This window comes from Thunnus thynnus, chromosome 2 (assembly GCF_963924715.1).
Source record: "Thunnus thynnus chromosome 2, fThuThy2.1, whole genome shotgun sequence".
Taxonomy (NCBI): Eukaryota; Metazoa; Chordata; class Actinopteri; order Scombriformes; family Scombridae; genus Thunnus; species Thunnus thynnus.
The window spans coordinates 17,572,735-17,589,680 of NC_089518.1; the positions used below are offsets into that span (position 1 = coordinate 17,572,735).

Genomic DNA, 16,946 nt, shown 5'->3' on the forward strand with positions numbered 1-16,946 from the left:
TCAAAACTTGCAACTCACCACTACTCTAGACTAGATGAAAGAAATAGAATGGACAGATGGTGTGCAGTTACTGTTTTTTTTATTATCTTTTGCTATTGTACATAGTCTTATATAGTGCAGCTATAGATTTTTGCAAGTTTGAAAATATTTTAGGGGTAGACATTGTAAATCCTTCTCAAAAGAATTACCATCACATTCAAGATGCCTTACACCCAGAGGCTATCTCCATGGTTTCATTTAGCCTTTAGCTGTCAAGTTTGATTGATGAGTTAGGGGGTGCTGCTCTTGCTGTCTGACTGTCTTATCCCTCACTAAAAGACCTAAAACAAAGGTTGTCAATTGTGAATCATTGATTGTCATCTCTGTGCATTCACAAAACTCTCAACAGCTGTCAACAAGAGTGACTTTCCTCACAACATTGTTAATTTGATGCTGCATTTTTGTGACATCTGGTTAAAATCCAGTAGCGCAAGCCCGTATTTAGCCTGCCACTAGAGTGAAAGACCAGATGAGGCCCACTTAGCCCTTCTGTTTACACTACAGCGAAGACAAAGCTTTGACCAAATGCTACCCTATCAGCTTACTGAAAGACTGTCTGGAAGATGGATGTGCATTACCAGAGGTGTCACACATCAAGCACAAGAAAGAAACAAAGGATTTATCAGGAAACATTTATCATTTCCAACAATCTGTTACAATAGAAAATATAGTGCTACCTTATTAGAAAGGGCGAATATGACAAAACGTTATATAGAAATACTGTAGAATTGTTGTGGACCAGAGCAGGTGCAGCCAATACCAGCACTAACACACAGTGGGTTGTAGAATATTCGATTGGGGGAGGCAGCATTTTTTGTAGCATTACATACAGTGCATATGACAAGGCTGGCTTTAAAGAAGCCAATTTTTGTGTTTGTGTGTCGCTGCATATTTGGGTATGTGAATGTCTATGTCTGTGTCTAATGTCTACGTCTATGTTGGGCATACGTGTGTGTGTATGTGTGTGAGCAGACTCCTGGCTCACTCAGTGGCTTGGCTTCGTTAAACTGTTTGGAATCTGTGTCTGTGAGTTGACCGTTACAAGAGCTCAGCAGCGAAAAGAAAGCTCTGTTACAGCTGGGAAAAGCCCTGTTTGAATAGAGGAGTGAATGCAGAAGGCCTAAGCACTTACTTGTTTTTTATTTTCTCTTTTGTTTGTTGTCACCCTAACATGCGCGCACACGCACACACACACACACACACATGCACACACACATGCACACACACAGTGGTTTTGTAAAGGACTTTCAGTGTCTTCTGTTTCTGGTTATTATAATTTGTCATGACTCTCATAGTCGATGATATTACCGTGAATGCCTGCACATGCACAAATTAGCCTGTATCCAGATGTTTGTATGCTGCAAAGGGAAAGCCCGTGCACTCGAGCTGAGACATGGTGGTAAGCAGCATAGTTAGTATTGGAGATGCTTATGAAAACATTGGTAAGCTCACAAATGGAAACCTTGGAAAGCAACACAAAATAACAAGTCTAACAGGGTTCAGAAAAAGGGAAACTTTGCTTGTACAGATCACAGGTTATGGTCCTATTTGTCAAGTTAAAAACTCACAGTCTAAGCCTCGTGAAGTCATTGTTTGATGTTAAGCACACTGAAATTTTGAGTTTGTCAGGTCTTAGTGCCGAGTCACAGAGCACAGCACAAGTCCTGAAGAGGTATCCCACAGAGAGGGAACCTGACAAATCAACTGGGCTGAGACCAGTACTTCCTGTCTTTGTACCTTCTCACCAGGGCCTCTCAGTGGGAGCACAAGAATGAAGTGAAGACAGTGGATAAGGCAGGCGCTCTGGTTTTTCACACGAGTGTCAGGGTTAGCTGATGAGTTGTGTTAAGGTACATATTGTATATTTGGCCTCGTTTTATCTAACCATTTCAATTCTTTCTACTGTCTAGAGCTCCTCCAATGGCGTGAAACTGGGAACACCAAGCAAGGCAACCATCACCATCCTGTCCAATGACAACGCCTTTGGAATCATTGCCTTCAACTCTGTAAGAAACCCTGTCATGCATCTTGTCTTCATTTGTTTAATCACTTTGGTCCTGTATACAATAACCTGAAGAGCATAAATTATGTGATAAATTCAAATTTAGATTCTATGATTAATTCAGTCTACAATAATACGGAATATAGTCAGAGAAAAACTATTTGGTACCATATTGGCAGTTGTGTAGTCACACAAATTCCAAAACGTAACTGGCCACACCAATGTGCATTTGCACCATGAGCATGCACTTGCATTGCGACCACTTTTATAAAAGTTGATTCCACAGACATTACTTACCAGTAGAGAGAAAAGGGTCAGAGGTGGAGTAATGTGGGTCTATTACAGCAGAGAATGGTCCAATCATACCAGTATTGTGGTTGTGGGCGATGTAACCATCTAGTGGTTGCGGGTTTCCAGGGGCAAATAAAACCACAACACTCCCTGGATTAACTTATCAGTGGGAGTTTATAGCGTTTCCATGGTAGCTGTGGTATATTGGGAACTGTTTGCCCTAACACCTCCAGATGGTCTCACATGCTGGATAATGATTTGGCTTGCTTAGAATCTATAAAGGCCTCTTGGCCTTGGTAGATGCATTTATGTATTTATTTATGTATTTAGGATACTAAACTAATTCCTGTGCAGCATTTCTTTGCTTTCCTTTCTCCTTCTTTTTTGCATACTTCTGAATTTTTTTGGTCATGACAAATGAACCTAGAATTACATAGAAAAACAAATCTACTTTCCAAATTTTAAGTCAATGATAATGACTCTAAATACAGTGAGACTGAATGTAATTTTTACTCCATGTTATCATGGAATATATTTGTTAGCGCTCAATCACATTAATTTACTGAAACAGAATACAAAACAATTTTGTTTAACTTGCCACTGCTTTATCCCTACTCTCATTATAATATATTATAGTATAACTTGGTTTATTCTAATTGTGAATAATAAACTCTGTTGAAATTGATTAAATTTAATTGATTGGGGCTCTATTTCTGTCTGTTTCTTCTTGTCTACTTTACCTTCCTCATCTCAGACTGAAGAGGTCATAGTCGACGAACCGAGAGGAAGGAACCATTATGTGCCTTTCACCCTGATTAGAGAAAAGGGAACATATGGGACTGTGACTGTGAACTTTGAGGTGAGAGGACAATATACATAAAACTAGCAGAACTAAGATACTGTATTTATATCTGCTTATATGTTATTGATATGTATCTGACAAACTGGCTTGTTTTTAACTTGATGAAGACGCGTTTGTAAGTTTTTCCCTATTGGTTAAAACAAGACTTGTCAATCCAAGAGCTTGGAGAATTTTGACCTAAAGAGGAACATGTAATTCTCTCGTCACACATACTGAAGTGTAAACATCACTGTGACTCCTTGGTGTTTAGATCTCTGGAGGTCCCAATCCTGCCATTGAGGACCTCAGTCCAGACAGAGGGAACATCACCATCCCTGTAGGACAGGCTGTAGTTCACTTCAATATTTTCATCCAGGATGACCAGGTACTGAACAAGCTCCCCATTCAAACCACCACATGTCACAGATATGGATGAGCTTGTGACGATCTCTCCGTCCATCTGTCTCTCTATCAATCTTTTAGATTTTGCTTGACGAAATTGTATATTACCCAGATTGCCCTGATGGGTGTGGTTGCTATTTTAAAGGTCAAAGTTCAAAGTTTGATAGGACAAACCCCTATACTATACAATATGTTTGACTGATACAAAACTAACCACACACATCCTGCTATCTGTACAAATTGGCCTAACTGATGATTAAAGGTTAACATTTCTAAAGACCCCTTCATGAGAGGCCACATGTGCATCATTCGTCTGAACATAAAATTTGAATTCTTTTGACTTTAATATGTTCAAAGTTACATGTTCAGACTTTTAAAAACAGCTGCATAAAATGTACCGTGTACTGTGTGTAACTGTGAATGTGCTTCCCTTTCTCTGTGGACCAGATCCCAGAGGATGATGAGGTTTTTTCGGTCAGACTAACGGGTGTGGCAGGTGGAGCACTCCTCAGGTCCAACGCCAGCAGTGTCCAGCTGAGAATCCGGCGTAATGACAGCCCGCTGAGGTTCTCCTACCCTATCCTGGCAGTACCAGAGTCTGCTGGAGTCATTGCCCTCAATGTGACCCGCGGTCATTTGACTGAGGATGGGCCACTCATCGGCTCTGTTGACACTGAGGTACATTTCTAAGATACAGTTTTTTGTTTGTTGCTCAAAAGCTAGCAATATTCAGAACCTATTGACCTTATCATCTTGGAGAATTGTGCATGTTAACTTCTGCAGTGTGTAAAATTCTGGCTGATGAAGAATAGGGCTCAACCTCTTAATTACAAACATGCAGCACAGTATATACAGTATATATATACAGCATATTGCAGCATAAAAAAACATTAGATACATTCATATAAAACATCTGGACATACTGTCTTTAGGTCTCTGTAGATTACATGGTGGTGAGCGGTGAAGGACTGGGCAGTGCCACACCAGCTGTGGATTTCCTTGACCTACAGCAAGTCAGAACGATTACATTCCCTCCGTTTGTCTACACGACCAGCCTGCAGTTTAACATCAACGATGACAAAGTGCCAGAAATCGCAGAATCCTTCCACGTGGTCCTGCTAGAGGAGACAGTAAGAGGAGATGCTGTGCTAGTATCACCCAATGCTGTCCAAGTGACCATCGAGCCCAACGACAAGCCTCACGGCGTCCTGTCGATCAGCAGCAGTGCAGTCATTCAGCCAATCAGCATCAATGAAGACCTGACACAGAGGTGGAAAACTTACAAATAATAGCTATAATGTATGTCTAAATCTAAGTGTAAAAGCATCATAATAAAAAGTTGACAACTTGTGTTTTCTTCTATCATTCCCCTAGATTCGATGGCATTATTATTGTAAGAAATGGAGGCAGCTATGGTGATGTGTCTGCCAATTGGACCATCAGTAGAAACTCCAGTGACCGCTCCCCAGTGTCAGATGACTTGAGGCCTGCGGCGGGGACAGTGAAATTCTCTGCCGGTCAGGTGACAGCTGTGATTCCAATAAACATCGTGGCAGATGAGCTACCTGAAGAGGCAGAGGCCTTTGTTCTCAAGCTGCTGCCCGATACTGTAACTGGAAATGCTGAGGTTGACGAACCCATGGAGGTCAGTTCATAGAGGATCTTTGATAGGCCAGTATTTATGTATTTATTTACAGCTTCTGTTTGATGCTATGATGTGTTTGCGACAGAGAACGAACAGAGAGGGAAGGGTGCACTTGTTAGGGAACATATCCTCCAGATGTTGTACATGTGTTTTGCATGGGTGTGTGTTTGTGTGTGATTTACTGTAAGGTACAGTGGCAAACTTGGCACACTCTGCAAAAATCGACCCTTTAGTCTGTCACGTTGCTCTGTGGGTGTTCCCTTAATGTGGCTGAATCAAAACAAAGCAGAAACAGCAGGCGCACTCTGTGTGTGGTGTCTGTCTGTGTGTTTTTTTTAGAAAGCATGGGTGAAGTGGTGACAGGTTTTTTTATAGCTTCCATCTTTGTCCAAGCCTCTTGGCTATGTGCGAAAGCAGTGGGCGCATCTAGGTCTTGTTTATGTTTAAGGCATGAGATGAGGTGCATACAAACTCTGCTTTGTTCACACACAAACACACATAAGCACAGCACCTCGGGTTGTGAGGTTACAGGGCCTGTTTGCCATCTGTGTAGAGCGAGTATGCTCAGCAGAAATCCCTTTAAGAATTAACAGATGACTTTAATAGTTGGGACAAGTGAATCACTGTTAAGTTTCATTAATGTTACACATGATAAATCGCACAAACCAACACACATTACATAGAACTGATTTGTGAACATGCCAGGCAATGCATGAGACAAGTGTAGGTTTCAGGGAAATGAATGAGCCACAGTTAAAATGCTCATGAAAACTACTCTAGCAGTCTTAGCAGAGTTAATTAAAGAGGATGCCTCTCTAAAGTTAGCTCAGGGCTCTGTTTTACTACTTTCAGTCCCACTTGTTTTCTTTCCTCTCTGTTCCTTACCTCTCCTTATTTCCTTCAATTTTCAAGGTTTAATTTTAGTAACTGAAAAACAGGATATACAACAAAATTCCAACAAGGTATTGATGAGGAACCTTGAGCTCAGTGCAATTACCCCCTTATACTCTAAAGATCAGTCACCTCACTCCACACTGAGCAACGGACTGAAACCAGTTTGGAGTTGCTGCCTCCGAGGCCCATGTGTCAAACATGTGAAATCCCTTTTCTTTTCCAAGACAAAGTGTATAAAAATAAATTCACGGAATTCAAATGTGGTCAGCAGAAAACAATATCTTGCACTATTTGAAAAGTACCTCAGTTCTCAATTTTCTCCTCATGCTTCAGTCTCTCTTCTTTTTTTCTCACTGTATCTGCAAACAAGGCTCCAAAAGCAAGTTCTATGTGTTCTTTGAAAGATGGAGAATGTGTATTTAATCATGTTGTCTTCAGTCAAAATGCAAAATCTGCGTACTTCTCCTTTCTTTTGCTAATTTGTCAATTTTACTCCTATTCTTTCCATGGTCTTCCTCCACCCTTTCCCCAGATGGTGTTCTACATCCAGGACAGTGACGATGTCTATGGGATGTTTCGGTTTAACCTGGAAAAAGAGCAAAGCATCCAGAGCCAACCTGAGGGCCGTTTCCTGTCTCTAAATTTCCTGCGGGACGGTGGCACTCTGGGTGATGTGTCTATGACTCTCACAGCCCTCTACATTCCTGCAGGTCCAATAGACCCAGCGTTGGCCCGTGACCAGGTTCTAAATGTTAGCAGATCCATTAATGTGGTGTTCTCCAATGAGCGGGCAGTTCACGTCATACTGCCAATCAGGAATGATGCCTTTCTGCAGAACGGGGCTCATTTCTTAATACAGGTAACAATTCTGGGAACAAGTTAAAGTGCAACACATGAGTGACACATGTTTGGATGAAATGTGATATTTTTTTCCATTTTAGTGATATAATGGTTTTGTAAAGTTGTAATCCAGGAAACATTTTGCTCACACGTCTAAATATATACACTTTCCGTTCGTGTTTGTTTTTCAGGCTAAATCAGTTACATCCTCATTTGAATTTGTGAATCGTTTGACATTTGGCACTCAAATCTGGCATGTTGCTATGGGAATTGCCTAACTGTCCAAACTAACAACATCACCCAGCTCTTAAAGCAAGCAAAAAAAAGTACTAGAAAAGCCTTCTTCACATTCAAAACTATAATCACACCACACACTTAAATTCAGGCCTTTCAACATTTACATGCACCAACATAAAAGCTGTGAATGGAGCACTGAGGGGTAATTCAACCGTTCTTGAAATGTGACAGAATAGAAATAATGAGATGTAGTTACAGCTGTAGTCTTTATTGATGACTGATTATAGAAACATGCTTTATTTTTTAAAAAGTTTTCATCTAAATATCTATCCCTAGTTTGAGTCTTGGTGTTTTTTCTCTTTCCCCTAGTTGAATGCACTGGAGCTGGTAGATATCAATCCCCCAATTCCCTCAAACAGCCCAAGGTTTGGGGGACCTCTCAACCTAAACCTGACAGTCACCCCAGACATTGCCAACGGGGAAATTGGTTTTACCAGTAATACCACAGTGGTGGTTTATGAACCAGAGGACAGCAATACCAGCATGGTAAGATATAACCCCCATTTGAGTAGTGGTACATACAAATAGTATAATTTCTGTTTTCAGGATCATTATTTTTTTATTTTATTAAAAGGAATATACCGGGAAGCAAAAATGAACCATTAATGAACTATTACATGTAAATGATCCTGTCAGGGAGTCACAAAACAATTTATAGCTAAGATCTTAAGTTACCTGACAGCCTTTAATCTACCTTGTTTTTTATATTACCATATCAATGACTTTGTGAGAAAAAGTGTCATGTTTAATTATTGATGAAGATCTGTGAAAAGGTTGCTCCTCTCCCTTTTCACTGGGACTTGGTTCCCAACATTCTTAGTGTTTTTGCGTTAAATCACTATTTCCAGTTCAATGTTTTTGTTAATTTACCAGTCATGTTACACAAATAGTGGTATACAGGTTTCATTCAAGTAGTTTGTGTTTCGTAATTTTATATTTTGCCGAAGGGCTTCAGTCCTCTTATTCTTTTTGAGAGTTTGGTGACGGCAGGGCAGATCATCTGCTTACTCAGTAATAGTAACAACAGGTGTACATCATTAGCTGCACTAAGCAGTGAGTCATTAGGCACTGTCAAGTTGAGGTAGGAAGGATAAAACTGTTCTGTACTAAATGACATTCTGTATGATTTGGTGCACTCATAGCTGTGTGTGTGACCATAGAACATTGTGATAGCAATAACAAATAAATTCTACATCAGTGTTGTTCTATATGTTTTGAAGGCTTGTTATCAGTCTAGCTCACCCTGTGGTAACCTGAGTAGATGGTACGTTCCAGTTCGGTGAGGCTGCAGATTTTATTTGTGTTCTTTGCTTCAGCTTAGGTTATTTTTGTTGAATTTCGCAGGGTTCATTTTTGTCTCGGTTTCATTTATATTTCTTTTAATAAATATCACCTTTTTGTGCACACACTTCAGTCTGCTGACCTGCTTTGTTCAACATCCCTTCAAAGGTTTTCAGTGCCAAATACAATCTTCTTCCCTTTGTATGAGGTGGTGGCACTAAAGGATCATATTTTGGATCAAAACGTTTTGGTTGTCATACCCTCATACACAGTGTTAAATTAACAAAACTCCATGCTTCTAGTCAGGAAAGCCCCCCCCCCTAACTCCAATCTGTGTTCATAAAGCAAGTGTTCTGTGTGTACATATATAAATGTACTGTAATTCATTTTCACAATGTTTGTTGCAGGTGAACCTCCCTCTGCGGCGTGATGGGACAGATGGTCAGGCTGTAGTGTTCTGGAGTCTCCATCCAATAGGAGCCAATCCTGAAGACGTAACAGTGAATGATCTGGAACCTTTAAGTGGCTCCGTTATCTTCCTCTCTGGGCAGAGCGATGCCTCCATCAATCTCACTGTCTTGGCTGACAATATACCAGAAGTCAATGAGACCTTACTGCTCACTCTGGATAGGTATGGAGAGATATTGAACACAGTAATTTTGTTAAGAATTTTCAAGGTTTATTAGAACCTTATGTCCACAAACATAATTATGATAAAATACATTTGAGGGGTTTAGAGTGTAAATATTATGTAACTATGAGTGAGTCCAGTGGGATCGGAAAACAGAGTGGATGTGATCTCATCCCCTACCTCCCTTGGTTCTCTGTAAATATGTGTGTGTGTGTGTGTTTGTGGTGGTGGTTTGGGGATGGGTTCATCTGTTAGTCTATGCTCTGATGAGAACGGCAGCTTTGCTTCCCTCCCACTCCTCCCCTGCAGGGTGGAGACTGCACGCTTTATAGTGTACTTCGGGTAAGTGGAGAGTGGAGTGAACCTGGGCCTTTTGTGTGGTGTGAATCAGGACCTTGTTTCTCAGAGAAGGGCCTACTTCAGGATTTCAGGGGTCTATGGTTGATTTGGGGATGAGGGGCTTTGAGGTGGGGTGGGGGGATTCTGCGATGGTGTGAAAAAAAGGGAATCCAAAAGAAAGTGGTTGTGAGGAGTAAACAGAGTATCTTCTTTATGTGTTTCGCTCTAATTTAACCAGGCTTGATTGTATACCCTTTTAAAGATGTCAGTGTTTGTATGCATGCAGTGCCTTGGCTGTGACTGTTTGTTTGGAGTACTTCATTCTGTCATGTCTTTGTCTCTAATTTACCCATTATGTGATGCTTACTTGGCTCCAATTTTCTCAACGCACACACACATACACACACGCCTCTAGAGCAATAAAGATGCAGGCACGGTGTTGATTGACATTGTTAATAAGAGTTGTCTTAACAGCATACGGAACAAATAATGAATGAGCATTACACAATACAGGGAATGTTCAAATTAAAACTCAGCTGTTTTGTTGTGATATTTTGCATAATGTTGTAGAAGCACAAAACACAACAGAAGCAAACACACAAACACTTTTCATCTACTGCAATGTAGGGGGCATTTATGTGCCTTCTTTGCTTTCTACAATCCCTCATTAAGGAAGGCATAATAACTAATATTTAACCAAATACAATCTCTTGCAATGTGTTTTTTGCTATGTTTTAGTAGTGCTTGCTAACTATTATGATGATACTTATACTGTTTATGCGTGTATGTATCCCAGGAGTAATGTGGAGAATCAGATCCTGAAGGCTGGCTTCACCAGCAGGGAGATTGTCATCTTGGAGAACGATGACCCCGGGGGAGTCTTTGAGTTCTCTCCATTCTCCAGAGGTCCGTGGGTCATCAATGTAAGTCTAAGATTTATACTGCGGTTTCAAACTATAAGACTAAATTTGTTTGTGTAGTTTGTATCTAACTAGCTACAAACAGTGTGAATTGATAATTACAGTAATTAAATAAAGTTATTTTCTCTGTTGTCTCTGGATGTGGTGACATTACATCATAAACTTTAAACTTACTCACCTAGGAGGGTGAGGCTGTGGAGCTGCATGTGGTCAGAGCCCAGGGACAGCTGCTCAAACAGCTGGTACGATATGCTGTCATGCCTTCAGGCAACACCGAATTCTATGGCGCCACGGGCATCTTGGAGTTTAAACCAGGGGAGAGAGAGGTGGTGGTGGCACTGGTGGCTAGGCCTGATGGGGTGCCTGAGGTAAGAATATGACCTTTGAAGTTTATATAACATTAATTTCCATCATGATAAAATAATGTCCATCTAACTAGCTTAAAATCTTATTTAAGATAATTTAACAAGTCACCCATCATTTGATTCAAGATTTTTGCAAGTGTGTCTCATGAAATAAGGCAAAATAAGTCAACTGGTTTTCATCTGTCCTACATACTTCTGTAATGTATCTCAAATTTAATTTTTGCAAGATAGTTATATAGTTATAGTTATATAACAGATTGTAAAAATTACGCTGTTTTTGATGCATGAAAACCTGTGTGTGTGTGTGTCTGTGTGTTTTTATGTGCGTATGTGTGTGCATGCAGCTGGACGAAACTTTCTCTGTGGTACTTAGCAGCCACAGCACTCCACCCAGTCGCCTTGGCAACCACAAGGAGGTCAACATCACAGTGCGGAGGAATGACGACCCCTTTGGGGTCATTGAGTTTGTCCAATCAGGACTGACAATGGCCATCAATGAAAGCAAAGGGATCGAGATGCACAAGGGTACATTGGAGTGGCACTCTTTTAGATAATAGTGATACTTTTCCATGTCAAGTGATATCTCACTGAAACTTAAAATTAATCTAATTGGATGAATCACAGCACGTTTGTCTATATGTAGGATGAGCTGGACTGTGATAAAAGTTTGTATTTTACTGTAAATGAACTTTTATGTGCTGGTTAATTAAAAACTGAACAATTAGAGTTTATGTAGTAAATAAAATTTGTTTGTAGCAGAAAGTTCACGCAGGTAAACTGGTGTTTTGTTCAACTTGTGGAGCCAGCAGGCAAAAAATGTGAATTTAAAACATAAAAAGTTAAGCTGGGCACCAGAAGAATACATGATCATTATGTTCTATACCAAGAGTAATAGGACCACATTTGATGACTTGAGGGAAAGTTGATTGACTAAACAGATTGTCTCTGTCTATTCTGACTCTCTCACAGCGATGTACCCTGTAGTCAGGAACAGGGGTCACTTTGGAGAGGTGTCTGTTTCATGGGTTCTGGAGCCAGCCCTGTCTGGAGACGTTAGCCCCCTCCAGGGAAACATCACCTTCAAGGAGGGGGAGTACCTGAAAAACCTCACTCTCTTCTCCGTACCTGATGAGGTAAAACAATTAACTACACTCAACAATGCATGCCAACCCAATTAGAGTTATATTCCTCGTTTGAATTTTAATTTATTTTTTATTTAAGATCCCAGAGGACATGGAGAATTTCACCATCACGCTGTTAAATGCTACAGGTGGAGCAAGAATGGGAAACATCCTCAATGCCAGTTTACAGATTAATAAGAACGATGATCCCATTTACTTTTCTGGTAAGAAATTTACTGTATATGAAGGATCATCTGAAAGACTATAATGATATATTCATATATTATTACTATAGCCACTCACTCCTCTCCCCTGTCTCCGGTCATCTCTCTTGCCTCATCTTAAGAACCTGTTGTCGCACAGCTTCGGGAAGGCAGCATGGCCAACTTCACTGTTCTGAGGGCGGGACGTGCAGACTTCCTTGCCACAGTGATGTATCGTGTGGAATACGGTGATGCATCGCCAGGTGACCTCACCTTGCTGAGTAATGACACGCTGCTGGTGTATGATGTAGGTGAATGGATGAAGAACATCTCCGTGGCCGTGGAAGATGACAACATACCAGAGACTGATGAACCCTTCTATATTGTTCTGTACAACGCCACAGGTGAGTATATGCTTCCTTTTAAACAAGTGGTTAGTTCAGCGGTGTATTGTATATTATAGGGATATTGTTTGTGAATGAGTGCTTATGTCATGTAATATAGTGCATGTGTCGAAACTTCATATGCATATATTGATCCCTCTAAAAGAATGTAACCAATAACTGAAAGTTAGTTACACATCTCACCTCCATATAACTATCCTTTCCCTTCCCTTTATCCTTTCTTGTCTTAATGCCAGTTGTATATGTACACAGAGGAGTAGCTGGGTTTATTTAGCATTGTCTGTGGTAACACTGAAAGCTCTTCTAATCCCAGTATTGTCTGTCAGGGATGGGAATGAAAGACTGGTGGGCCCCAACAGGACCTTAATTACCAGACTCCAGACTTTCTAAGACACAAAGACTGACTACTCCACTGGCCTCTTTCTTTTTACTTAATGACATGGAGTAGAGTAGAGTAAGGGTTAGGCTCTGGTTTATGCCAGGGGATTGTCCTTTATATAGGGATTGCGTTAAAAGTCAATGACCCTCATGTTGGAAGTCAATCAAACTCATACTGGGACACTGACACTCTTTACCTTGTCTTTTTAATTATGAGCAGATTTGCATTCCTATTTCAGTGTTCTTGTAGTCTGGCAACTTGAAGTATCTGCTTGTGGGAGGTTACTGCACTTGTGTGAATGCTATTTCTGCTAAATATTCTTTAGTAGTTCTTATTCCTTCCTTAATTTTATACAAAAAAAGCTTAAAAGTTTATTGAGGCTCTATCCTTGACTTTATTCATTTTAACTCCTTTGCTGAGAGAAGCCCTTACTCTTGGACTCTCGTTTTTTCATGAGTAAGAAGCCCTTTCCTTCTTGTCTTGGTTGCCATAGTTATGGTGTGCTATGTTATTGGACAGCCTCCCCGTATTGCATGAAATTTAGCATGACAATAACAATATGGCCAGTGAAATCCATGTTAGTCTCTCTTGCGCCTATCTATATATCTATGTAAGCAAAGCATCTTTCATCTCTTTGAGGATACAGACTGACATAAAATCATTATGTAGGTCCTGATCTAACCTGATTATGTGTGTGTGTGTACACAGGTGATGCTGTTGTATATGGAGCAGATACAGCTACTGTGGTGATTGAGGCCAATGATGATGCCAATGGGATTTTCTCCCTGGAGCCAACAGAAAAAAGTGTTGAAGAGGGCAAAACCAATAACTTCTAGTAAGGAACAGTTCTTCAATAGATGATTATCTTGTGCAAAACATCTTACAATCATTTAAAATATTGGTGGTTGTCATATTAATCGAACATTTTTTTTGAAGAATGGCTTCAATTGATTTTGTTTTACCTCTAATGCATTGACAACATTCTGTGAAAATTGCCATTTTTGAGATGAAGTTTTCACTGTTGTTAAAATTATTCTCTCATCTGTGCCAGTGTCCTGCGTGCAAGGGGTCATTTTGGTAATGTTACAGTCTTCTGGCAGCTTTATGCCAATGACTCAATAACTCCACTGGATGAAAACCAGGAGTTTACCAACACATCTGGCTCCATTACCTTCACCACTGGGGAAGAGTCCAAGCCCATTGTCCTGGAGGCGATCTCAGATAAGCTTCCAGAGTTCAATGAGTTCTTTGTCCTTAGGCTGGTTAATATCTCAGGTGAGTTCAAGAGAAAAGTGATAGATTTGACAGATAATGTAAACATGTAAAAAGTCACCATTTGAGATGTGGCAGCTACCATAACGAATGATTACTGATACTGAGGAAATATAACTTTAGTCATCAGCTTAGGCTTTCAGTATTGAGAATATCTTATTCCACTGTTTGACAGAGCTCCGTTGTTGTCAAAAAACTATTAAAAACGCATCAAAGAGCCATACCGCTGCACTAGGTGACATGTTCCTTTGTCCCTGATGACAGTCGTACGGCGACATTACCATAGCTTGTTTAGACACGGCACCAAAGAGTAAAAATAGTGATATGACAGTAACCTGCCACTGTGCATGCACAGTAACACAGTGGCGTCTGCTGTACTAGGAGCCTCATTTCTGAGGGTTACTATATCTTATTGCTATTTTTACTCTTCGGTGCTATTTCTAAACAAGCTACAGTAACCACTGCCTTCAGGGATGAAGGAACATGTCACCCAATGTGGTGATGTGGCTCATTGACGTGTTTTTAATAGTTTTTGGACAACAACAGAGGTCTATGGCAGACAGTAACACGATTTATCAGACTTTGGATACAGCCACAATACTTGTGAGTTCATTGTTGGTTTTGCTCTGCACATGAGATTTATCGACAGTAAGAAAAATATAGAAAATTGCCAGCCAAACCCTTTAAATTATATTTTGTTTCAAAAACCCTTCAGCTCTTGTCTAATTTTTTAAGGTGGTTACCCAGGGGAGGGTGGACGACTGGCTGAGACTTCTCTGAATGCCTCGCTTGTCATCCCTTTCAATGACGACCCATTCGGTGTCTTTGCCATCGCTGACAGCAACCTGGATCAAGAAGTAGCTGAAGATGTACTCTCAATGGATGATATGGCTGATGTCACTTCCTTCACCATCCTCCGACAGCAGGGTATTTTTGGTGATGTGCAGGTTGCCTGGGAGATTGTCTCTGGCCGCTTCCCAAACGGCCTTCCACTGATGGATGACCTGCTCCTTGTAGCTTCCTTCCCAGACGAGGTTGAGCTCAGGCCTCATGCCAGAAGACACCACTCAGCCACAGACACATGGTTTTTCTCTGGCCTTCCAGGAGCCTATGGGACCATCTCCCCTGAAGATGGGCCCGCTGCCCTGGGCAACTTTACCTTTTCTGCATGGCTAGTGCCTAGACCAAATACAGATGGCTTCGTAGTCTCCAAAGGCATCAGGAATGGGACCTTGTATTATGGAGTGAAGGTCCACACCAATGAGTCTCATGTCACAGTGATGCTGTACTATACAGTGATAGGATCAAACAATACCCAAGTGGCCCGGGCCATTGCTGAGAAGTTTGTGGAGGATAATACATGGTTACATTTGATCATTACAGTCGATGATGGGATTATTGAGTTCTTCCTGGATGGAAACCCCATTCCTGGAGGGTTGAAGAGCATCAAAGGAGAGGGAATCACTGATGGTGAGCTATTTTACAGTATTAGAGATGTATTAAACATAACATACCGACATGAATCAGGTTGTATGTAGAGTGTCTGACATATCCCTGTTGGTTACTTTCAACTTGTGTCTGTTGTTCTTTCTTGTAAATACAGTTTATTTATGTTTACGATATGTTGTCATGACCTTTTAGCTTGTTCCCCTTGACATCTACTTGGGCATAAAAGATTGGGCCCCAGTGCATCGCTGTTAGTTGCCTCACTCATGTTGCTTTGAAAACTCCATACCAAAGTACTGATACCAGATCACATTCACAGATGAAACGTTTTGATGACAAATTGAGTGTTTAAATTATTTTGTCTGAAAGTCTTTTTTACATTAACATTCAATTTATTATGCCAAATTGTAACCCAAAGGACAAAATCTACTCAGTCCAAATTGTGACTTTGACTTTTCTCGCCCTGTAAATCCAGGTTATTATGTTTACTGCTGTTTCAGCACCATGGTCAGTGTCAGAGAGGCACAAATATCATGCTCATGTCTCTGTAATTATGATGTCATTGGCAGCCTATGTGTGAGTTTTTGAATCAGCTAGTATTATTTTGTGTGTGTGTGTGTGTGTGTCTGTTAGTGTGTTTGTGCATGGCATACTGTATGTGTGACTGTATGGGGGGGCCGTCCAAGCTTCTTTCTTTTCTCTTCTCATTGTTCACATATGGAAAGAAAACAAGTCTTCTTGCAAACATATAGATGCATGCACCCTCACACACATTAATGCACATTCACGTGCACACACACACACACACACACACAGTTGCTTCCTCATTGTTCAGAGCTACTGGGACTCTGCGATGCTTGAGTGACCGCTTTGCCTCAGCACTACTGGATATTGTTACTGCGAAAGGGAATCAGTCAGCATTTTCTTTTCTTCCTTTTCTCTCTAATTAATGGAGACAATAGTGACAGCCTGTATTGAACCAAAAGCTCCCAGAGGCGAAATATCCTGATGGCCCTTTGGCTAACTTCAATCACCATAGATATATACATAATCAGTAGTCATGTCATGTGTTATTGTCTGCTACTGGCAACTCAACCTGCAGATGGACCACGTTGTGTCAGGGCATTGTACTTGCTCACTGTGGCAGATTTCCTGCATTTGTCCCTTTTTGTACAAGAACAGAAAACGATAGCCATGTGAGGTGTAAGTATATAAATGAGTAATGAGAAAGGGCTAGACCTTAACAGCATTTGGTGACTTAATCAAGATTCTGTTTTTGGTCTTAATACACCAACCATAGCAACCAAAGTAGTTCCACCATTAACAATAATATG

General features: G+C 40.7%; 1 protein-coding gene across 2 annotated transcripts in view; it reads left to right on the forward strand.

The window, feature by feature from the left end:
- Window positions 1-16,946, forward strand: part of adgrv1 (adhesion G protein-coupled receptor V1) — a 112,417-nt gene that overhangs the window by 14,539 nt on the left and 80,932 nt on the right. The window contains exons 4-22 of one of the 2 annotated variants that reach the window (XM_067607242.1): window positions 1,950-2,045; window positions 3,087-3,191; window positions 3,445-3,558; window positions 4,023-4,253; window positions 4,508-4,845; window positions 4,950-5,220; window positions 6,647-6,973; window positions 7,561-7,737; window positions 8,940-9,163; window positions 9,473-9,505; window positions 10,299-10,425; window positions 10,605-10,790; window positions 11,132-11,312; window positions 11,757-11,920; window positions 12,009-12,132; window positions 12,255-12,515; window positions 13,603-13,729; window positions 13,946-14,169; window positions 14,902-15,636. In XM_067607242.1, the coding sequence (XP_067463343.1) occupies window positions 1,950-2,045; window positions 3,087-3,191; window positions 3,445-3,558; window positions 4,023-4,253; window positions 4,508-4,845; window positions 4,950-5,220; window positions 6,647-6,973; window positions 7,561-7,737; window positions 8,940-9,163; window positions 9,473-9,505; window positions 10,299-10,425; window positions 10,605-10,790; window positions 11,132-11,312; window positions 11,757-11,920; window positions 12,009-12,132; window positions 12,255-12,515; window positions 13,603-13,729; window positions 13,946-14,169; window positions 14,902-15,636 (4,045 nt within the window). The remainder of the gene's footprint in view (window positions 1-1,949; window positions 2,046-3,086; window positions 3,192-3,444; window positions 3,559-4,022; window positions 4,254-4,507; window positions 4,846-4,949; window positions 5,221-6,646; window positions 6,974-7,560; window positions 7,738-8,939; window positions 9,164-9,472; window positions 9,506-10,298; window positions 10,426-10,604; window positions 10,791-11,131; window positions 11,313-11,756; window positions 11,921-12,008; window positions 12,133-12,254; window positions 12,516-13,602; window positions 13,730-13,945; window positions 14,170-14,901; window positions 15,637-16,946) is intronic. The other variant, XM_067607253.1, reaches the window with a different exon arrangement.